This window comes from Chanodichthys erythropterus, chromosome 11 (genome assembly GCF_024489055.1).
Source record: "Chanodichthys erythropterus isolate Z2021 chromosome 11, ASM2448905v1, whole genome shotgun sequence".
NCBI classification, from domain to species: domain Eukaryota; kingdom Metazoa; phylum Chordata; class Actinopteri; order Cypriniformes; family Xenocyprididae; genus Chanodichthys; species Chanodichthys erythropterus.
The window spans coordinates 50,415,457-50,439,997 of NC_090231.1; the positions used below are offsets into that span (position 1 = coordinate 50,415,457).

The 24,541-nt window shown below is 36.1% G+C and overlaps 1 protein-coding gene across 5 annotated transcripts in view; it reads right to left on the bottom strand.

The window, feature by feature from the left end:
* Positions 1-24,541, bottom strand: part of lrp4 (low density lipoprotein receptor-related protein 4) — a 133,998-nt gene that overhangs the window by 54,921 nt on the left and 54,536 nt on the right. For 4 of the 5 annotated variants that reach the window (XR_010896464.1, XM_067401324.1, XM_067401326.1 and 1 more), the window contains exons 2-10: positions 17,676-17,822; positions 14,089-14,205; positions 8,530-8,643; positions 4,957-5,073; positions 4,282-4,410; positions 3,362-3,481; positions 3,146-3,271; positions 1,783-1,908; positions 1,507-1,641 (exon numbers count right to left, since the gene is read on the bottom strand). Coding sequence is in view for 4 of the 5 variants with exons in the window: in XM_067401324.1 (XP_067257425.1) it covers positions 1,507-1,641; positions 1,783-1,908; positions 3,146-3,271; positions 3,362-3,481; positions 4,282-4,410; positions 4,957-5,073; positions 8,530-8,643; positions 14,089-14,205; positions 17,676-17,822 (1,131 nt within the window). In the remaining variant the exon portion in view is untranslated. The remainder of the gene's footprint in view (positions 1-1,506; positions 1,642-1,782; positions 1,909-3,145; positions 3,272-3,361; positions 3,482-4,281; positions 4,411-4,956; positions 5,074-8,529; positions 8,644-14,088; positions 14,206-17,675; positions 17,823-24,541) is intronic. The other variant, XM_067401325.1, reaches the window with a different exon arrangement.

Genomic DNA, 24,541 nt, shown 5'->3' on the forward strand with positions numbered 1-24,541 from the left:
ATTTGTGATATTTTTTTCCGCTAGAGGTCACTAGAAGCCTATTCAAAACAAAGGCGTAGTTTGATGACGCCAAGTTTTAGAGCGGAAACTTGGGACATGTGGTCTCCATCTCAACGGACGGTGCAAAAGAATAGGGATTGGAGTCTGGAAGAACTCATATTCGTGGATGCAAGTATTAACGTTACTGTAGTATGAAGCAGAGCAGGACTGAGTGTTGCGGGAGCTGAACGAGGAGCTGGAGCGATTGATCAACACACGCCTCACGAGCAGCGGGACTTTTATTATGACACAGTCGCCGGCGCCGCTTCCACTTTTCCGGTCATGAGTTTATGGGAGCTGTCCTTGTCGACAGAACCAGCGGCAGATGGTAAACAGTAATTATGTTCCATAAATAAGTAACACCATCCACCATTAAACGTGCAAGAAGTAAATAAGGAACTGCTTGAAGCAAGCTAGTGGTTTGCTGGACGCTAGACACTACTTCCGCATTTGTCCATGGCACTGTTGTCATGTGGTTTCTACGTCAGTAAAGGCGGTAACAAAGGGTAACTGAGGTCATTGACAGGCGACTGCACTGCCCCGTGTCACTGTTTAGAATGGGAATTTTCTAATGATTTACAAGTCGTTGAAAACATTAGAGATATTGTTAGTAATCAGCTGGACAAAATATATAACACTAGCCTAGTGGTTTTTGGATATTTTACTGCAAAAATTTTACATATTCTACCTTTAATTCCCATGGATAGTTCCAGTTTTGAAAATTCACGGAATTTTGCAACCCTAACTGCAATACATTTTCATTTAATTGCAATTAACATGCAATTAAGTCTGAAAAAAGATTACATTCAGTTTGCTCTTAAGTATATTATTAAGTATATTATTATATTATATTATATTATATTATATTATATTATATTATATTATATTATATTATATTATATTATATTATATTATATTATATTATATTATATTATATTATATTATTCCCTTGAGTACTCCCTTTAAAAAGTATTCTAAACTACACTTATTTTTCACAAGGGTATCAACTTCTTCTTTAGTGTGCCAAACATTTGTGCCAAATGTGTGCCAAACATTTGTGCCAAACATTGTTCTTTTGCCAATAATTTTAATAGTCAAGTGAGATTTTTGTAGTTCGACAACAGACGGTGAGATCTGATCTCACTGTCATCCAGTCTGTCTGGGATTAGATAAAGAAACAGAAAAAACTGACAGAGACTACATCTATAAGAACTGTGGCAACATGTCCAAGACACTTGGAAAAATCTATCAAAATTAATTTACATAAACTGTACAAATATACAAGTGCATAATCCATATTATAAAACCCTTGCAGTATTCATCCAAATATAAAAGACAAAAAATATATATTAGATATTTACCTATACCCTAAGAATATAACACAAATATCCCCTTGCAATTTAACTTTCTTTTCTGCGGTCTTCTCATTTAACTGTCCTTTGTTTTTTCCCCTTGTCTATAGCTCACCTCTGCACGTCTTCCCATCCTGTGTTAATGTGTAGCCGGTGTGACAAGTACACTGCACCAGACCTCGAGACATCTGGCATTTCTGTGAGCAACCTCCATTGTTAACATTACAATTTTCTTCACTTGACTTGGAGCCTACAAACACACAGAGGCAAACATATGAATGCTAACAAAGAGGGAATGTGATATTTTCAGAGGAACTACCACGATTTGTCTTATGTAAGATGTCACGTGTGCTTGTCTATCTGCGTGCAACAGTGCGTTTTGTAGACTCACGGCAGTCCTGGAATGGATGTTCATCAGTTCCATCTTCACAGTCTTTGATGTCATTACAAACCTTACGCTGGCCAATACAGCGGCCATTCTCGCACAGGAACTGATCTGATGCGCATGGAGGAGTTTCTAAGAAACAAGGGGAATGTAAAAAAGAAACAGAAGACTATAAAGGTAAGTAATGCAGCAAAGGTAACTAAGCAGATATTAGAAAATATGAATGCTTTTTTATGCACATAATGCTTTTTTTAACCCATTTTAACAAAATGTGTACTCATTACTTTTAGTTGTAGCTTTTAGAGTAACGTTATAACATAACTTTTAACGCACACAAACAGTGTTGCGTTATTCTGCAATTTTAATTTGTCAAATAAACTGACGTGTATGAGTACAAATTTTCAAACACATATTTGCTCTCGGCAGTGTGGGCATCAGACGTTCGATAGCAGGACATCGCTGCTCACGCATTTCGAACTTTGTTTTATCCCAAAACAAAGAACGAAAAAGAACTTTGCCATGAGTATATCGGGGACTTAAGCGACCTCTAGCGACAGAACTTACATACTTTTTACCTCTTATGCTGCGTTCACACCGAACGCGTCTGGGGCGTCTGATTTACATGTTAAGTCAATGCAAACGCGCGTCTAGAGGTCCTGCGGCGCGAATCATGCGTCTAGCGCGGCGCGAATCGGCCGTTGACGCGCGAATGGCGCGGCGCGAATTGAGCGTTCACGCGGCTGACGCGCGAATTGAGCGTCTGACGCCCAAACGCCCGAGTTGAAAAATCTGAACTTTGGCGTAAATTCGCGGCGCGTTAACCAATCAGGGACTCTGCTTTGGTAGTAACGTGTTTATGATGTGATCAGTGATGCCGGAGACCAGAACAAAGATGTCGCTGTGTGTGGCCACCCTGAGCTCTGTGATGTGTCATTATATTTTTATCGAGACAGGAATAAAAAGGACCTTGCCTGGAAGAGAATAAGCGAAGAAATCGGACAATATGGTTAGTTGTAAAACTTTTTGCATGATTTTAGCCGTTGATACTAGCCCACCTTCTAACTAGCAAAAGTCGGCCAGCATAACCGAGTTAAATTGCCGCTACAGGTTTCCAACTGACGAGATTATGTGTTTATTCAGAGGATCTGTGCAGAAAGAGATGAAAGCCCCTCCCATGACGCGAATTCGCGTCTGAACACACTTTGTTTAGACGGCGAATTGAGCGAATTTTACGCGCGTCTGAAGCGTCTGACTTCAAAATGTTCAAGCGTCCAACTAGACGCGTCTGGCGCGAATTTGACGCCCCAGACGCGTTTGGTGTGAACGCAGCATTAAAAGCAGAGTATGTGTTGGCTTTTATATTCCTCACCTGTCTTTTCACAGCCTTCCTCATCACTGCCATCAGAACAGTCATTTTCTCCATCACAGCGCCATGACAACCGCACACATCGACCAGTCATACAGCGAAACTGATCAGCCATGCACATCGATGTGCCTGACGGTGAGAAAGAGGCATGTGACAGATGTGTAATATACACACACACACACACACACACACTAATATTACAATAAAACAGTAACTCACTGCAGTTCTTTTCATCTGATTGGTCGTCGCAATCGTATTCTCCGTCACACCTCCAGCCTGAATTTATACACATGCCACTGCTGCACATGAACTCTGCAGAACGGCAGGGTTGGTGGGAGGCTGCGTTCACACACACACAACACAAACACACACCAAGTCAGATATACACACACCCATAAAACTCAACTTCCATAAAATTCTATTGAAACTTCTATGTCATGTATTTAAATATATTTGTAATTACACATTTGTAATGATGAAGTTGCAATTTAAGAACTTTAAACTTTTTTTCACTAAACCGTGTACAAATACTACATTGATGTATGATGTATACTGTTGTCTTTTTTCAGTATATTTTATATTATGTCACACTTTAAAGAAGTACATTTAAACTACAAATAAAGATGTATTAAGACCTACTTTAGGTGGGTTAGAAAGCACCCTAACATTTAGCTAGGTGAATGTGAGACCCGCCCCCTTTAGTTACGGTTGCTACGTCCAACAAGGCCTTTTGAACCGACCATCTCTTCCTTCTAGTTAATTTATAGCATCAAATAAACATGAATGAAAAGGAATGTTGTTTCAACCACGGAAAGACATCAGCACACACCATTTTTCAAGTTCAAGTCTTACAACAATATTCTACAACACCCCGGACTGCTTTGTCGGACAAAACTGTGGATTCAGTGTTATGACTGGTTAGACTGCCTGTCAATCAAACTCCCGGGTAAGGGTTAATTAAGTGTCTGGAAATATTACATTCAGTTTGCACTTAAGTACATTATTTCCATAATAAGCATGCTAAAAAATATTTCTTTTCACAAGGGAAAGTGTGAATTATCTCTAATGATTGTGAGTAAAGAGAGGAAAGGCATTTCAAACAAAAGGAAGATATAACAGTAAGAACGAATGATCCTCACAACAGTCAGACTCATCAGACCAGTCACCGCAGTCGTCATCTCCATCACAGTGGTAGATGTCCAGAATGCAACGGCCATATGCACACTGAAACTCCTCAACACTGCATGTGGCTGTCATCACGTCAGATGCTGGAGAGAGAAATTATGTAACATGAGTTACACACCCACACACATGCACCCTGAAACAGTCCAAAAAAATCCCTCTGAGCAGCCATTTCCAATAAATAAAACAAAAATTTATGTCTGAATATTTTTTGGTTGGCATTTGTTTTCTACATTATACATGCAGAGTTTTGGATTGCATACAATGAGATGAAAAGATTTAAGAAAATCTAGAATAATTTGACCTAAGTGCATATTTTCTCTATAGTCCACCATGATGGATGGATGGATGGATGGATGGATGGATGGATGGATGGATGGATGGATGGATGGATGGATGGATGGATGGATGGATGGATGGATGGATGGATGGATGGATGGATGGATGGATGGATGGATGGATGGATGGATGGATGGATGGATGGATGGATGGATGGATGGATGGATGGATGGATGGATGGATGGATGGATGGATGGATGGATGGATGGATGGATGGATGGATGGATGGATGGATGGATGGAGCATTTATTTGTCAAATGAACATCTATCTAAGAAGCTCAAAATCAACTTACGGCAATTCTCTTCATCGGTTCCATCTTTGCAGTCGGTGTCTCCATCACAGTACCAGTGTTCTGCGATGCAACTTCCATCAGAGCATCGGAACTCTTTATCAGAGCACTTCCTCTTATCTGGACACACACAAGTCATGCAGAAAAAGGGCTTGAGATGCTTGAGATGTGCAGATGGGACTGTACTAAACGACTATGAATGTTTTTCAGAGCCAAATAAAGTGGAAATACAGCTGCAAGAACCAGTTGTAAGAAAAGGCACACCAGTACCACATACATCGCAATGTTATGAAGGATTGCTGGGCTGTGGCCATGTCTCTGGCCTTTTAGGCAAATTTAGATGCTACAAAATGGACCATTATTCATAGTTTTTGACAAATAAGGAGCTCCTGAAATGTGTGACTCGCCAGTTTCACTGTGCAATCAACTTGATGAAATTAAAGGTACATCTTTGTGTCTGTGACCAGTGTTTACCAAGCATGATGACTGATGAAAATACACAAAAAAAAAAAAATAGAATTGTATTTGGTGAATTTACATTTGATTAATAAAAAAATAAAAATAAAAAGGACCTTGCCTCCTTATTTCATAACAATACTGCACACCACTGATTTTGTGTTAGACCACATAAAAATGAGGATGTTCTCAATTACTCCCTCCTAAAACCCTTTTTATAATTTGTGCTTGTTATTAAAGACAATAATTAGCGCAGTGCCCCATAAATTTATTTTTTTGAGCAGAGCTGCAGCTCTGACATACAGAGGACACATGGCCAGCATGAAAACACAACGTGACCTTTTTATTTCAGAATATATTATTAGCAAGCAGGTCTTCTTTAAATATACTTTAAACATTTGAAGTACACTACAATGCACATTAGGGGTATATATTGTCTACTATTACAACGTATTTGTTGTTTTAACGATGTGCAATCTGACATTATCGAATATGTCCCTCACTTTGCAAAAAACAAATAAAAACACACCTAGAGTGCACATACACTGCGTGATGTAGCCTTTTTGGTGTAGGCTAGACTACTGCGTACATACTTAAAGTGCACGCTCTTACTGCTTGATTTATTCTTAAAGGGTTAGTTCACCCAAATATGAAAATTCTGTCATTTAAAACTTACCCTCATGCCGTTCCACACCCGTAAGACCTTCGTTAATCTTCGGAACACAAATTAATTTAGTTAATTCAGGAAGATTCAAAGCACAAATGAATCTGTGTATCGAATCATGATTCAGATCGCGTGTCAACTGCCAACGGCTGAAATCACGTGACTTTGGTGCTCCGAACAGCAGATTCGATACACTGATTAATTTATGCTCCGAATCTTCCTGAAGCAGTGTTTTGAAATTGGCCATCATTAAATAAGACGTTATTTTGTTTTTTTTGGCACTCCAAAAATATTCTTGTCGCTTTATAATATTAATATTGAACCACTGTACTCACATGAACGGATTTAAATACGTTTTTAGTACTTTTATGGATCTTGAGAGAGGAAGTGTCATTGCTCCCTATGGAGGCCTCACGGAGCCATCGGATTTCAACTAAAATATCTTAATTTGTGTTCCGAAGATTAACAAAGGTCTTCGGGGTGTGGAACGGCATGAGGGTGAGTAATAAATGACAGAATTTTTATTTTTGTGTGAACTAACCCTTTAAAATGCAGTTAAAATGCCCCTGTATGTGTATTTGTCTTTTAGGCTATATTCATATCATATGATCTAGCTAATCAGTCACACAAAGAGTGCTGTTTTTTCCCCCCAAATATCAGCACAACTAAAAAAGCGATATTGATTTTACACAAACAATTAAGTGACTCACATTTTAGACAATACTGCAAACATCATTTATGCATTTATCTGCAGCTTAAATGCTGAGCTGCATTAAACAGTCTGTGAAAATACATCTAACTAACCACCACCAGTTACTGTATTTGTTGATTTACAATGAAAGGTATCAGTTAAACTTTTTGCAATGGTCTGTTCTGTTCTAAGGGTGTAACAGTTCTGTGCATACAGTAAGATGACGAATACAATCAGTCACAGGCAATCCACACTTCATTCCAGAAGGGGGCGTGCGCGGTAATGCAACGCTATTTGCTAAGCGCCACAAGAGGAAAAAGCACATATCAAAGACATATGATCTAAGCATAAATATGTTTACGTGTAATCTCTCAATCAGTGTTTCATCCACGGAAAGACATCAATAAAACAGCTTGAGAATAATCTCTCACATAGCATTACATTTACCTCAGGCAAGTCATTTAGTGTCCACAGCATATTAGTTTACCAGAGAAATGAACTAATGTTTTGTTATGTAATGTTTGTAATGTAATGTTAAGTTTCACTAAATATATGATCAATATTAGCATATTTATTTATTATATTTACTTTACCTGTTAGTAATGTATTAATTATTTAATATACGTTTAAAAAGATTTGTCATGAAACAAAGTTATGACCGTAACTATGTAAATGATTATATTTCAAAAATGAATTGGAGTAGAAAAATCATTGTTAAAAATGAATTCAATAGTTTGGCTCTGTTGTTAATTGTAACCTTTAATATTATAGTAATGTGCAATAAAGAGCTCCCTGTGTAGTTTACAGTGTAAGCTAAAAAAAAAAAAAAGAAAAAAAAAGTAAATTATAATTGAATTTATTTAAAGAGAGAGACACAATTTGTTCAATAAACCACTGTTTAATTAAAAAAATTAATGCAATTTTATGTTTAGTTTTGTCCCCCCTGCTGTACCGAACCCATACCGAACCGTGACTTCAATACCGAGGTACGTACTGAACCATAATGTTTGTGTACCGTCACCCTGTTCTGTTCAGTTCTGATCTTTCTCTTTTGCTCTAAATTGCTCTTTCCACTGTCCCTTGGCAGGTATGTGATTCAGACCATCTGGCCCCAATTACAATCAAGGATGACCTGCCTGTTGAGATAGGTTAATGAGAGGAAAAGAGAAAGCATAAATGCCTGACAGACACCACACTACTCTCATGAGGATGTCTTTCTCCTGCACCATATGTTAACTACCAACTTGTTGCTAAACTTAATGCTACGGTTATTTAAATTCTATAACTGTTTTTGTATTTGATGTTTCATCTCTTCCCTGGACAGGGGAGGGGCGTAACGCCTCCAACATTCAAGACATGCTGAGACCAACTGTGCGTCCGAAATCGCATAATGTTTGAATAGGCTCTACATTTGAATTTGAAATTACTTTGCAACTGTTAAAAAATTATGTTCCATATAGTAAGAATATGGATAGTATAAATGAAATTCGGACATACTACATTCATGTTGTTATTGTCACATGACCTATCAGCACCAGTTGCGTCGCATGGGATAGTAAAGTGTCCATCTAATGCACACTTCAGATTCTCGCCGGGAGTTGAAGATCATCCAGGTACTTTTCGTCTACTGTTTTTCGAATACTATGTATTCTGACATACCACTCTGTAGTATTCAAAACACAGTATGCCAACATAGTAAGGAAGTAATCAATTTCAGATGCAGCACAAGTTTCACAAATCATTCTGAAAGAAGTAAGGAACTCACCACACTGCTCGTCACTGTTATCTCCACAGTCATTGTCTCCATCACAGTACCACAGGCTGCGGATACAGTATCCATTCTGACAGTGGAACTCATCTTCCTCACATTCTCGTGGCGCTGCTCAAAAACATACGAGAATGATATAAAATAAATGTCAGCAATGCGTTCACATAAATCAAACATATGAACTGTTTTTGCAAACAAAATTCCCTTTCTTCTGTTTAAATAGGGCCCTATGATTTTCACAAGGCAGAAAACGTGGACTGAATTGCGGAAACCAGTCATAATAATAGTTTGGTTTGACTTGAAGAAATTCTGACATTCAAGATTCAAAATATATTACTATTCTGCAGTAGCCTCCTGGGACCCAGAAAAAAAAATTGTAGTATTTTTTCACGTCATTATATTGTTTAGGGCATAAGAAAAAAATGAAAAATAACATTTTTGAAAAGTTACATATTTTATTCATATGTTATGTCCTCTGTGGTGGACACCAGGACTAAGTTGTTTAAAAAATAAAATGACATGAAATGACATGACATGTATAGGCAAAAACAATGGGATTTTTTTTTTTTTTTATTCGCCAATCAATTTTTAGGCTTCAGGATTTTTTTTAAACCAAACTTTGTTTAAAGATGATTCTAAACTATGTTATAAAAAATATAATGGAATTAATTGATACACCATTTTACTTTATGCAATATGTGGGTAAAATAGCCATACATGGGTTTTTCCATTCAATACAATGCATCTATACATTATATAATTTGCATATTAATTTGTTCTTAGGGCAACATGTAATGAAAAAAACAAGTGTAATAATAATTGGAAACATTTTCATAATAATATATAATAATTAATAAGAATATTGATACATAATTTATTTTGCTATTCTCCCAAAATGCCTGATAATCATGATTTAAGTCCTGTTGTCCTCTACAGTGGACATGTATAAAATCAATGTTCTGTTTTGTAACAAAGTCATATTTTGATTAGAAACCCCATAACATTTTCCTGAGATGTTTATTTGTGACAAACAATTTTAAAATTATTCTGATGTAAATGATTACAACAAAATATTATCATATATGTTAAATTTGATCACTAAATCAATGTCAGTCATATTTAAAGACCAAGGAGAAGGAGTGTTCATGGTGAAACCTCCGAACATTAGGTATCTCTGAAAAGCCCTGAATATGCTCTTTACAGGATATTCAGACTTAAAGGTGCCATCGAATGAAAATTGAATTTACCTCGGCATAGATGAATAACAAGAGTTCAGTACATGGAAATGACATACAGTGAGTCTCAAACTCCATTGTTTCCTCCTTCTTATATAAATCTCATTTGTTTAAAAGACCTCCAAAAAACAGGCGAATCTCATAACACCGACTGTTACGCAACAGTCGGGGTGTACGCCCCCAATATTTGCATATGCCAGCCCATGTTCCCAACATTATGAAAGGCATTAGACAAGGACAGAACGTCTGGATCTGCACAGCTGAATCATCAGACTAGGTAAGCAAGCAAGAACAATAGCAAAAAATGGCAGATGGAGCAATAATAACTGACATGATCCATGATATCATGATATTTTTAGTGATATTTGTAAATTGTCTTTCTAAATGTTTCGTTAGCATGTTGCTAATGTACTGTAACTTACTGTATTCACGGAGACAAGAGCCGTCGCTATTTTCATTATTAAATACGTGCAGTCTGTATAATTCATAAACACAACTTCATTCTTTATAAATCTCTCCAGCAGTGTAGCATTAGCCGTTAGCCACGGAGCACTATCAAACTCGTTCAGAATCAAATGTAAACATCAAAATAAATACTATACTCACAGGAATCGACGCATGCATGCAGCATGAATGACAAACACTTTGTAAAGATCCATTTTGAGGGTTATATTAGCTGTGTCAACTTTGTTTATGCTGGTTAAGGCATTCGAGAGCTTGGGGGCGGGGGAGCGTGAGGAATTAAAGGGGCCACGCACTGAATCGGTGCATATGTAATTATGGCTCAAAATAGGCAGTTAAAAAATTAATTAAAAAAAAATCTATGGGGTATTTTGAGCTGAAACTTCAGACACGTTCAGGGGACACCTTAGACTTATATTACATCTTGTTAAAACTGGTTCTAGGGCACCTTTAAAACTGTGATATGTATGTTGTCAGAGAAAATCACTAAAATATAATGTCCACTACAGAGGACAAAAGTCTATTCCTGGGTTCCAGAATGTACTTAATAAAATTATTTTTAAAATACTTTTTTTGTGTGTGTGTGTGTGAGAATATCACACATTTTTCCATGTTTTAATGTTAACTGTTTGCCGAAAACAAATGCTAGATTAATGATTAATGTAAAATTTTCAATTGACTGCATTTTAAAATATTTGTTAATACAATATTTCAAATTTTTATTTATTTTAGGAAATAAATAATACACATTTCATATGGACATAATGCAATTTTTGGGAAAATAGAAATTTGTATGTATAAAATAAAATGGAATTTAGGAAAAAATGATTTCATAGGGCCCTTGATTAACTAAATTTGTGCACCTCAGTACTACAGAAAAAGCTAGCAACACTCTGCAGCTACACAATCCAGTGCACTGGTGGCGCTCACAGCATTTTATTGACACCAGTAAGGGACTCCAGAACAGCAGCATTCAATGTGATGCTGCTTGTATTTACACCACCCACCGCGCCAGACAGACCGACACCAGTGTATTTCTGCACCACTGCACTTTTACTCGCCATACTCACAAAACATAATATCAAACTGCATCAAACCACACTGGAAAAGCAAAAAAACCCTGAATGAAATACATTTCACCCCACTCCCTGTTTAAAACATGTTTCCTATTACAGTATTTTAAATGGTGTTTTATCTTTAAGTAATTTTTTTTTCATGTTTATTACTGTACCTTTTGTTATATTGCCCTGACAGTTTGTAACAAAACACATACATAAAAACATTGGGTAGAAAGGTCTTACTTGCACAAAAGCGCTTTTCTTCTAAATGAATCCAAATACACAGGACATGCAGTCTTAAAGCAGTCTTTCTTCCATTTTATTACATGCCAATAATTCACAGAGGAAGCATGAACACATCACACTTTTTAATATAAAAGGGTGTAATATAGTATAATATAAAACAAAAGGAGGGAGAGAAGCAAAAAGAGATACTGAATGTAAGAGATGAGGCAGACATAGAGAAGTGTGGTGGAAAAGACACTAACTGTACAAAAGCATGTCAATGAAAAATTCATGGAAAGCTTATGGCAGACAGACCCCCCATCATGAGAAGAGCCTCAAGAGTACAGCGCAGAGAAATATGGGTCAGATGCAAAGATGCTTCTGTTTTTCTCTCACTGCCTCACAGACAGACATACTGTTCCTTTACAACATTAAAATGTGTTATATGTGTAATATACATACATATACATATACACTGCCCAGCCAAAAAAAATTTATTTTACCTCAACAGTGGATGGGATCCGAAAACTGGATTAACCTGCAGGCCATATTCATTGCACAGCATCTCAAATGTAGGTTTGATTATTCTTAAATTCCTGAGCCAAGTCGGCCATCAGAATGATTTGGTATAATTCCCTCCCAGAAGTGTCTCACAGGATTGCATTCCCAAACACTAGGCACACGCAAGCAGCGTTTATTGCGCTTCATATGTGCGGTTTATTATTATGTCATATTTCGTCATTTATCATGTAGGGAAAAAGAGCCACAGTGGCATCTTTATTACAGATATTTTGCACCAATTCCTCAGGAAGTGATGATTTTGTTCTCTTGAACACAAGGGATCAAAATGCTGCTTTGTTTTATGTGATATTCCAATTTTGTTAAATTCACAACTTTGAATGGAAGCACAATAGTGATGATCGTAGAACTTCAAAAAGGACACAAAAGGTATCATAAAATAATTATAGTATAATTATTTTATGATAGAACTGCTGCCCTCAAATGCACTCACGAATGAACACAGGAGAGTACATGCTGAGGTCAAGATCACTAAATAATAAATGAAATTTCAGTTTGTTTCTCACCAAAACCCCATGCTTTCAGAACACTAGAATATACAGCAGTCTAAATCCTTTTATTTTTCAAGCATTCTCCGTTTGTGCCTTCACAGAAGTACGGAAGAGGATTAGGGCCAAGCAATAATAAAAAAATAAAACCATCTCGAGATTAAAGTTGTTAAATTTCGAGAAAAATGTCGAAATAAAATGTTGAGAATAAACTTGTTAAATTACGAGAAAAAAAGCGTTAAATTTCAAGAAAAAAAAAGTCTAGATAAAATGTTGTGAATAAAGTCATTAAATTACGAGAAAAAAGTCGTTAGATTATGAGAAATTCATTAAATTATGAGGAAAAAAGTTGAGAAAATTTTGAGAATAAACTCATTAAATTATGTTATTAAATTATTAAATTAAAAAAGTCATTAAATTATGAGAACAAATTCGTAACAATTTTTTTTCCCCGAAATTTAAGGACTTTTCTCGTAATTTAACGAGTTTATTCTTAACATTTTATCTTGATGTTTTTCTTGAAATTTAACGAGTTTTTTTCTCGTAATTTAACGAGTTTATTCTTAACATTTTATCTTGACTTATTTTCTCGAAATTTAATGACATTTCTCTCATAATTTAACAAATTTGTTCTCGTAATTTAAAAACTTTTTTCTCGTAATTTAACAAGTTTTTTCTCGTAATTTAACAACTTTAATCTCGAGATGGTTTTATTTTTTTTATTATTGCTTGGCCCTAATCCTCTTCCGTAAGTAAGAAGGTCAAACATGTCTATGATTAAATAACTGAATAAAATACCCAGTAAAATATTCCTTTTAACATTTTCTTGTTCTCGTTCATTGGAAGTATACAGGGCTAAGAGAAGCTGTCACAAGCATATTCTTAACCCTCTGGTGCTCCTCATTTAGTGGTCACACACATACTCCTGGTTAAAAGTGGATGAACACCTCAAAAGTGACTTTTGTTTACAGTAAAATAAATGTAATATTTGTATTTTGAGGGAATTTAATGGTACTAAGTAATATGCAATAATTATGATCCATTTGTTTCCACGTTTTTTTTATAATACAATTAACCCATACATTTGTATTCCCCCCCCCCATTGATTTCTGTGGCAGTCATATTTTAACCATGAGGAGTACAAGTCTTTTTTTTTTTTTAGGACCATTTAACCTTTTTGAATTATATCCACAATTTGTGTGTGTGTGTTCACATAGCAATGCCACAAACTCACCAAGTGTCATACAATTCCAATGAAATAAAACATTAAAAAAAAAATCTAAACATACAAATTGTTGGTCAAAACTTAAACATGAGGGTTAAACATGCTGTTTTAAATAAGTTAAATATGTTTGAACTGTTTAAAGTTTAAAATATAGAATTGCAGTTCAGCACAGAATCACCACATCAGTCTTTAAAAGAACAACAAAGCCAAACAAACTAACATGTTTTTTTTTGTTTTTTTTTTAATCCTTAAACTATAACAACAAAAAAGATAAATTTACTCACGACAGTCTTGTTCATCAGAGTCATCCTCACAGTCATTGTCTCCATCACATAACCATGAGCGTCGGATGCATTTTCCATTATCGCAGTGAAAGTCTAGTGGTGAGCACGTGGGCAATACTGAAGGAATGAGATGAAATTAAAAACAATTAAACATCTAATTTCAACTTCTGACATTTTGAAAGATAAATAAATCTGAATTATTATAATATTAATATAATAACAATAATAGCTGTTTTTGATGAGCGTACATTCATTCATGAACTGGACCGATCCGACTACATCTGTTCTCGAGTCAACAGCTCACTGATTCAAATGATTCAGTCAGAACGAGTCTCCAGTTAACATTTCACTGAATTCACAAGTCTGACTCAAAATGAGCCAAGAACGTGAGATCTTGAGAGTGAAAGTGGACTTCAATGGCCTCCAAACGGTTGAAGGTCAAAATTACAGTGTCAGTACAGCTTCAAAGAACTTTAAACAATACCAGACAAGGAATAAGGGTCTTATCTAGCGAAACGATTGGTCATTTTCTAAAAAAATACAAATGTATATGGTTTATAAACACAACTGATCACCTTGCATGTGCTTCCGCTTTCCGTATTCTTCAAAAAGCTTACGCTGTATGTCCTAGACCTTCCCTATTCAACTTACGGAACGAACGCGGCGCCAGTTCAGTTTTTTTCCGTAAGTAGAATAGCTTTCCGTATTCTTCAAAAAGCTTACGCTGTATTACGTTTCCCTATTCTACTTACGAAAAAAAACAACTTGCGCCGCGTTCTTTTCCTGGAGTACTATTTTAATAGGGTATCTGTACTTTTACTCAAGAACTTGATTTGTGTACTTCATCCACTGCTGGTAAAAATGCAGAAAGTTTTCTGTGATTGGTAAGTTTAGGGGTAAGGGAAAGAATATGTAGTTTGTACGAAATCATTGTCTATGGAAAGTCCCAATAAAGCATGGAAACCCAACAATAACATCTAATCATTCCTCTTTAGATACCAACTTTTCAATTTCGGGAAACAAGCCTTTCTGCAGTATTCTCCTGAACTCCAAAGCATTAAATGACTTTTCACAGTGAAGCAGCTCACCAATACCAGCAGCTAAAAAAGGCTCCCCACACAATGACAGCTATTCCTCCATGCTTCACTGGTAGAGATGCATTTATTATTAGATTTCCCACCAGATTTTCAGACACCACTCTGGAGCCTCAACTCGTGTTTTATTGGGATTTATCACTTCACAAAAACTTCATTCTGTCTTTGATGTTTTTCTGAGACAACAATGGCTTTTTAAGTAGTGCATTTACTTGAATTTTGCTAATTTCCTAATCAATGATTTGTGGTTAAGACAATTAAAAGCTTAGCGTGGAGCCATTTTGGCCGAGGAGTGTGTGTATAGAAACCTGAACAGAAACCATATATCTACATGCGTATATGTCCATAGAAATGTGTGTGCATGGTAATGTTGTGCATGTCTGTGTGTGTTTTGTGTAGTGAGCTCTTCAGTCTTGTTCCTCATTAGGAATCTACATGGAGGAAGAGACTCCTGAGCCTTTCTGTGTTCTCAGGCTACGTTAGACTTTGCCTGAAGGCAGCATTGACAAGAGGCCATTGTTAGGATGGTGAGGGTCCTTAATGATTTCCCTGGTGCTTGTTCTGAACCTCCTGGATTAAGTATCCTGATGCGATGGTAGAGGGCTTCTATATGGCCCTGTAAAGAGTGACACGCTCAGCTGAGCACATCACCCTCAGCAGGGTCATTCAGCCCTGTCAGGTGCAGTTTGTGAGGTGCTGGCCAAAAAGATGCTTTCTATTGTGCTGTTGTAGAATGATGTCAGAGCCATCCTGAATTTTGCCTTCTGGACCACACTGTGAATGTGAACTATTCCTTGTGAAAAAGAAGAGTTCCTTAATTGTATTGAACGTGCACTTGTCGTTTACTTAAGAAAACATTATGTTTAATACATAATATTAAAGAAATAAAAGGCCACTTAAGTGCACTTAAAGAGCGTACACTTTCATTAGTCACTTAAGCACACTTTTAAAAAGTGCACTGTTAAATTAATAATGTTAAATTAAAAGTTTCAAAGTACATTTTTTACATTTTATATTCAAAATAAATCTAACAAACGCTTAGCTTGGATCACATCAAACCATGCAAATTATTATTATTGATATACTTTCATCTCAAATTTTTAATGTTAACAACATAAGCATTGCGTTACTATGTGTATTAGAGTTACCTGTAGATTTCAATTTCTGTACAGTCTAATCTCTAAAGTTAATTTGTCATACCATACAATCCGCCATCCAAATGATAAGTTTAATTATTGCAGCTGATGTGAGAAAAGGCATAAATGATCTGCCTCACATGCAATACAGCCTCTAGCTACTCATTCTTCAACAGACGTGACATAATGACGACATGATCGAATTTCTCACGAAAGTACCAACCGAATTATAAAACATTATTACAAGTTTACTGTTGTAAGGAGATAGTTTTGAACACTGGCTGGTTATGTACTTGCTCAAAAATCGATTTTGGATCATTTTTAAACCAAAAAAAGTTATGGACAGCAGCTTTAAATTTAATATATTTTTAATATACTAAAGTGCAATTTCATCAAAACATGACATATATGTTTTAAATATAAATGACATTGAAGTATACTTCAGTTATTTTACTCTAGTTTAGTTGTCTCTAGTTAGCACTCTAATGTTCAGCTAATTGCTTTAAATATAAATTTAAAATACAATTTAAAATACAGTATATTGATATATGACTTTCATGTCAAGTGTCCGATAACCTCAAATTCAATTCACACTAGGTATATTCTTTAAAGATAAAGTATATTATTTCCATAATAAGTACTTTATAAAAAGAAAACTCTACTTCTTTTTCACAAGGGTTGTATATACATGCTATATAAAGCTGTGCAACAACTGAATTAAGTAGATCTGTTTGTCATACTTCACAAAAAATGGACTTCAGTTTCAGACTACAATGCTAAAATGCTATTTACATGACATTTTAAAAAGACAAATGATGGTTTTAGTCTGACTGAAATTGACTTTTAAAGTGCATGTAAATGCACTTTGTGATGTACAATCAATTTCAATTGTATTACATTTGTTCAATCAACTTGTACAATTCAATTGTACAATCAATTTTAATTGATTGTAGATGAATTCTCACTTCATCCTAGTGCTCCTTTTGTTCTGTTCAAAAGATTCACGTCACTGTTTTAAAGACTGAGAAACCACTACAAGCTCTACAATGCATGAGTGATTTTTTTAAATGTTTTAGACTGAATCGCAAACCAATTCAGAACATTTTTCTATACCGCTTGACCAATTAATAGAAAATTCATTTGAAGTGCGCTCAATACTGCAACAATTGAAAAGATATTCCAGCAAACATATACATGTATGCTACCTTTGAAAATAACTTGTAGCCAAAGCAGAGGCCTAAATAACAAATTACCTGTCTTTGAATAAATAAATGCGTGTCTGTGCATGTGTATTTGTTTTATGTAATTATATTATGTTATTGCATTCTCATGAATGTGTGTGTGGTAAAAGACTCACTGCAGCCGTCTTCATCACTGTGATCTCCGCAGTCATTGTCCCCGTCACACTGCCACTGCGCCGGGATGCATGTGCACTCGCCAAATGCACTGACCGCACATGTGAAGTGATTTCTTCCACAGGAGCATTCGGCAGCGCTTAAAACACCTACAAAATACACAAAAATACATGAAGTCAGAAGGGGATTTAATCATTAGTTCATTAGCCAGAAAATGTAAAAAGGATGTGGGCTATTCTAAATATTAAGATTCCACTAATATTCTTCGGTAACACTTTGTAACAAATTTTGATTATAAGTGAAGGAGGCGGGATTATCTTACGGCATTTCTTAAAAAAAACCTGTTTTATGCTAGTTCATATTGTTAAATTTAAAATGTGACAGATAACATGTAGCTCTTTGGGGTCCTCTTTGGGGTTGAAAGTCATGCTGTGATAACTGCACAGTTGTGATGCATCTATCCGGCAACAAATAATAATCACAATTATCTTCAACAACACATTTTTTCTTTTCCATTCAATTCAACCCCCCCCCATCCTCTCGGTCTCTCACTTCCTAGCTGTCAGTCTGAGATCTGAAGTTCAAGAAAATACAGGAGGTCTCACCAGGCACAAACAGCAGATCATTATCCTGTCTCAATCTCTGATTGCATCTCTCTATCTAGAGAAATGCAAATAATGTTTATGAGAATCACCACTGGCTTATGTTCCCAAAATCACATGAGGCAAATTATTAAACAAAATAAAGGTGACCCTTGTAATGTCACAGACAAGATAAACACTTTAAAACCTATACAGTGAATACAAGTTCATCCAACTTATTTCAACAAAAATAACTATTACACTACTACTCTCAAAAATATGCTGCAATGCTTGCACAATAATTCAAGGATGTGTCTTAATTATTCCAGCCCACCTCCCATCTTTCAAGTATGTGGTTAAATATGTATATTTCATGAGAATGACAATTTACTTGGTTTAATCATTTGCATCTTTTTATTCCTCTCTGCTTCTTCACACTGTATTAAAATTTGCTTGCTTTGGACAGGATTATAAAGTAACCGAATAAAAAAAAAAAAATGTAGGGAATCAAGTAGAGTGAACTTGGCATGTAGAAGCACATGGTTCTGTGTTCCTTTTTGGCAAGCTTGAATAATTACAGCCCTTCTCTTGTGGGATATCAAGTTATATATGCCATGTTTAGTCACTAAATGGAGCAAGACATTCATCATGTATGCTTTAAAGCCTTGCCATTTCTGTTTCAAAGTCAAAAACTCCTTAATATCTTTGAAACAAAGCAAACAACATTACTGATAAAAGTTAAATATATTTTATATACATAGTCCTAAAGCATATTTGGGTGCTTGTAATAATATTTTTACAAAAACATTTATTATTAAAAGGTGCAGTAAGCAATTTGAGAAAAACTGCTGACATTTGAAATCATCCCAAACCAACACACCCCTCCCTTCATTGCCCCAAACCAAAATGCACAAACACACAATGCAAGAGTGAATGTCTCTGTCACAGATGAAGATGACGACAAGAAAGAACAAAAAACCTTCCCACTTCGGTCCCTTCAGCACTGGAAAGCTTTTCGAATATTAAAGTGGGTCCTAAAGCTCTTGCCTGATTTGAACCCTTCTTTTTCCAGTGATATTTCACTGACCTTTTCTCTTTTATAATGTCTCTCAGCCATCTCTCTTTCTACAGTCTTTCTTCAAATGCCCCTCTTGCTCACTCTCTCTCCTCCCCTATCATGAGTGGACACACCCCCCCTACTGCTGATTGACTACAAGTGCGTTTGTGGTGCTCAGTCCAAACACTTTCAACATTAGTTCTCAGAAATCACTTACTGCAATTTTATGCACAAAATACGCTTACTGATATTGCTGACAGACCTGATATTTGACAGCCAGCTAAAATTGGTAAAAATGTCTTTTTGTAAGCGATAAATATATACATACATATAGTCGCAAACATATTTGGGCACTTAGAATAAAGCAATAAGCCCCAAGAAGCTGTGGTTTACAGTGAATTGATAATAGCTAAGGAGCGTTGTTAGTGGTTATATATTCACTGTAAACCACAGCTTCTTGGGGCTTATTGCTTTTATTAAATGGTTACTACACAATACAAATATTAAAGCCAAAAAATATGTCTCAATGCAACTTTCATGAAGTAAAATCATTTAAAGCCTTCCTTCCGCTGGAAAAAAAAAAAAAAAATCGCCCCTGACCGTGAACAGCAACAGAAGTTACATATATTACGCCATTAGATGGTGGCAAAGATTGTCTTTATAAGTGAGTCACTCAGTCGCAAAGTCTTTTATATTGAAACTTGTTGTGAACACGGAACAAGACGCAAATGACAAATGCTTTGACTAGTGCTGTCAGTGTCAGCAGGGCATAAGAAAACCCATTAAATGTTAAAAGGACAAGATAGCAGCGGACATTCAAAATTTTTTATGATGAATATAGGACTGACCTGAAGGAAAATGCTAAATCTGAATGCAGGTAATACACTCGGTCACCTGATATCTCTCTCACAATACGCTTCTAGATAATGCTGTAAGCTTCAATGAACAAAATCAATTGAGAACATACATGTGTTTATGTTGCTAAGAGCGGTTGCTAAGACAGAAACAGAAACATACACACTCAGTGGAGCAGCGTCACTTGCAGTGCTCAGCGCAAATGAGTACACCCTCTTTGAAAAGTAACATTTTAAACAATGAAAACAAAAACAATTTCCAAAATGTGGACAATACTAAGTTTAATATAACATCTGTTTAACTTATAACATGAAAGTAAGGTTAATAACATAACTTAGAGAACAAAATGTTCAGTTTTACTCAAATAAGGGTGATGCAAAAATGAGTACACCCCACTGAAAGTCTCTGGAGAAAAGCTAAATTTTAGACTACAAATGTCTAATTTAACAAGAATTCAACCACAGGCGAGTCTAATTATTCATTACACAGGTCTCCAGCAGACAGTTGACTATAAAAGGGTGTTAAAACCCCTTTCCATTTCATGCTGTCAGCAATGGCACCACATGGAAGAGAAATGTCACAAGACCTGAGAAAGAAAATAATTTCTTTACACCAGAAAGGTGAAAGCTACAAGAAAATCAGCAAAGCTTTACTTTTACTTTTCAGTCAGAATACTGTAGCAAAATAGGTACAAAATTTAAAAAATATGGAACTGCAACCATCTCACAGAGACGTCCAGGTCGTACACAGAAGTTAACACCTCGACAGGAGCATCTTATGATGAGAAGGGTTGAAGAAAATCAGCATGCAAGTTCACTGCAGTTATCTAAAGTAGAAGAAAGGAAAACTGAAATGCCTATTTCCCGTGACACAATACGGCGTTCAGAACAGAGTGGAGAGAAATGGCATGCATGGGTGCCGTCCACGAAAGAAGCCTCTCCTAAACCCCAGGCACAAAAAAGCCCGCCTAGAGTTTGCCAGGGCCCATGCTGACAAAGATGAAGACTACTGGGACTCTATACTCTGCAGTGATGAGACCAAAATAAATGTTTTTGGAACTGATGGCTTCAAAACTGTATGGCGTCGCAAAGGTGAGGAATACAAAGAAAAATGCATGGTGCTATACAGTGAATCATGGTGGTGGCCGTGTCCTTATGTGGGGCTGCATGAGTGCTGCTGGTGTCGGGGAGCTGCATTTCATTGATGGCATCATGAATTCACAGATGTACTGCTCTATACTGAAAGAGAAGATGCTACCATCACTCCATGCCCTTGGTCGTTGTGCACTTTTCTAACATGACAATAATCCTAAACACGTCTAAGGCCACTGTTGGATTTCTGAAGAAGAACATGGTGAAAGTGAATCAGTGGCTTCTTATCTGAACCCAATCGAACACCTATGGGGAATTCTGAAGAGACAAGTTGAGCATCACTCTCCATCCTCTCTAAAGAGGTCATTCTTGAAGAATGGAAAAAGATAGATGTTTCAAAATGTCGCCAACTTGTTCATTCCATGCCTAGAAGACTTGGTGCTGCCATTAAAAATCATGGAGGCCATACAAACTACTATATGTAGCAGTTTTTGTTGGAGGGTGTACTCATTTTTTGCATCGCACTAATTTGAGTAAAACTGAAAAATGTGTAATATTATTAGTTATATTATTAACCTTACTTTCATGTTACAAGTTAAACAGATTTTTATATTAAACTTAGTCTTGTCAACATTTTGGAAATTGTTTTTGTGTTCATTGAGATATTGTTAAAAATGTTACTTTTCAAAGGGGGTGTACTCATTTACGCTGAGCACTGTATTGTAATGTGGTCAGCTGTGTGTTTTCAGGAATTTACAACGACTTCAAACGCGGCTCAACCAATCATAATCAAGAGCCATAAAAATATCAGTTTTGTAATAAATGTAATTTTTTGTCATATTTTAAAAATGGCTAAAATAAACTTTACAAATTAGGTTTTGTCCTTATATATTTGTTTACTGTTTGTTGTAACGAGTGTTTCTGTGTACTTCTCTATGTATGTTGGTAATAATACAAGAGAAAGAGAGACTGTTTATGGATAATATTTTAATTAGTTTTATTAAGCACTTACAGTGATTTTCTAAAGTGAAAACCGACGCTTTATCTTTTGTGTTAAGTACAATTAACGTCATAAAAATCTGTAAAGTTTTGGCCATCATTCGGACGGTACAACAGGCTTGCAGTAATAGCCTATAGTGGATAAAAACAAGAAGACAATATAATTATTTTCATAATATCATTAGTTACAAACGTAATTTAACCAAACTTTACCTGTTCTAACTCCATGCAGCATATATTCGCAGTTTCTGACATTATAGTGTTTCCTGACTGACTCCTGACACCAGAGAATAGAGTGCCCCAGGGATGACCCGTTTTTGTAGGCCAACCCGGACGTTAGCAGCGCACGGGTTCCCTCGATCGAAAGCCTATGCATTTTTCCCATAGACTTTTGGAAAATCGCAGAAAATAATCTCTGTCTTTAACAGAGGGTTATGACACTTACACGTTTTTTCTATCAAGATAATCTTTACAAGTTAACACAACATTTATAGATTTTGAAGCCTAAATAAAGTCGTCAGATATAAAAGGCTAACAGTAGGCTATAAACGGACTACAAAACACCATGGTCGCGGATCAACGTCGTCACCACCAAGCTTCCTCAAACTGTTTTTAAAAAACAACTCTATTTAAAAACATGCTCACTGATTATGATCTGTGCTGTTATGAATACTTTTCCACTTTTTCATGAGAAATGCTGTCCAAATGTCCCGTTTTTAATGATGACATCTGAAGTCCCCGCCAAAGGAAGTAGTCCCTTTTAGCAATTTGTTAGCAACCGCCGATTTTAAGACACAGTAAAAGTTTAAAAACCTCACAAGTTGGTTATATCTGGTGTGTTTTATGTCATAGATCAAAACGTGAAAGTATTTAGAGGCTTTGTTAACCACAGACCTTATTTCAGGCGATTTAGCAAAAACCCATTCAAAACACCCATAGACTTGACGGCGTTGGAACCGGAACTCCTAAAATGCTAACTCGCTTCTGGGTTTTGCCTACAAAAACGCGTAATCCCTGGGGCACTCTATAAGCTCTTGAAGCTCCGCCCCCTTAGGCCGAGTGCAGCAGCTCATTTGCATTTAAAGGGACCACACTGAAACGGCACGTTTTTGCTTAACCACTAAAAGTGGCAATTTTAACATGCTATCAAAAAAAATAAAATCTGTGGGGTATTGAGCTAAAACTTCACATACACTCTGGGAACATTAGAGACGTATTTTACATCTTGTAAAATGGGGCATAATAGGTCTCCTTTAAAATGCATTCAAGGTATACATTTATCAGTATGACAACATAATTGCCCTTCTAAATTTAGAGAAAACATACAATTCTAAAACAAATCAAATTTAATGCAATGAAATTCATACTTGAAGTGTGCCTTCACTGTCCAAAAATATTTTGGAGATAGTGTTTTTCAGATCCATTGCAATTCATTTTGAATAATTGATAAATAAAATAAATGCTTTTTAATCTATTAATTACACAGCCTTTATTTCAAAAAGTTTTTTTTTCCATAAATACATTTCCTCTGTGCTTAAATGCCAGCAGCCAGCCGCATCCACTGATCTAGAGTCTTCTTATCGCATTTCAGTAGTAATTATGGTTTAGACTTGACCAAGACTTGTGGTTATGAGTATCTGTGTGCCAAAGCAGAAACCAGAAGCAACTGGTTGAGCGAGAGGATTCACAAAATTCTTTGTGCAATCTAAGATCATACCGATTAAATGCTTGAGTATGCATGAAAGCAGAATGTGGAACTGCAGATTAGGACACTGACTGGCAAGATATAACTAGTATTGATGGAGATTTTGGATTGCTCTACTATGTTATGTTATATGTTATGTTATGTTATATTATATGTTATGTTAAGCATCCAGTAGCACCATCATAGAACCAGGACTGTTAAAACTGGCATGCAAATGTGGATAATAGGGTGGAAATAAAAAGCAATGAAGCTGTACAAAGGTGCACCCACACATATGCATTTCCTAAAAAAAGTAATTTATTAAATTTCCTTTTTGCTCAAAGCAGATAAATATAGCAAATCTGAGAAGACCAATACGATAAAAGAGCAGCAGATCAGTCTGTACTCAAATTATCCAAAACATCATCTTTTCATTTTCCAGTTTTCCATCTCAATTCCACCCTTCCATTTGCTGAAAACCCCTCACATCTGGAATCTCTTCTCTTCCCCCCTGTAGCATTGGTTGCTCTCCGTTACAGACACTGGCAACAAAAAATGCCAATACCTCACTGTGTGTGCATGTGTAACTGCCGTTCTCTCT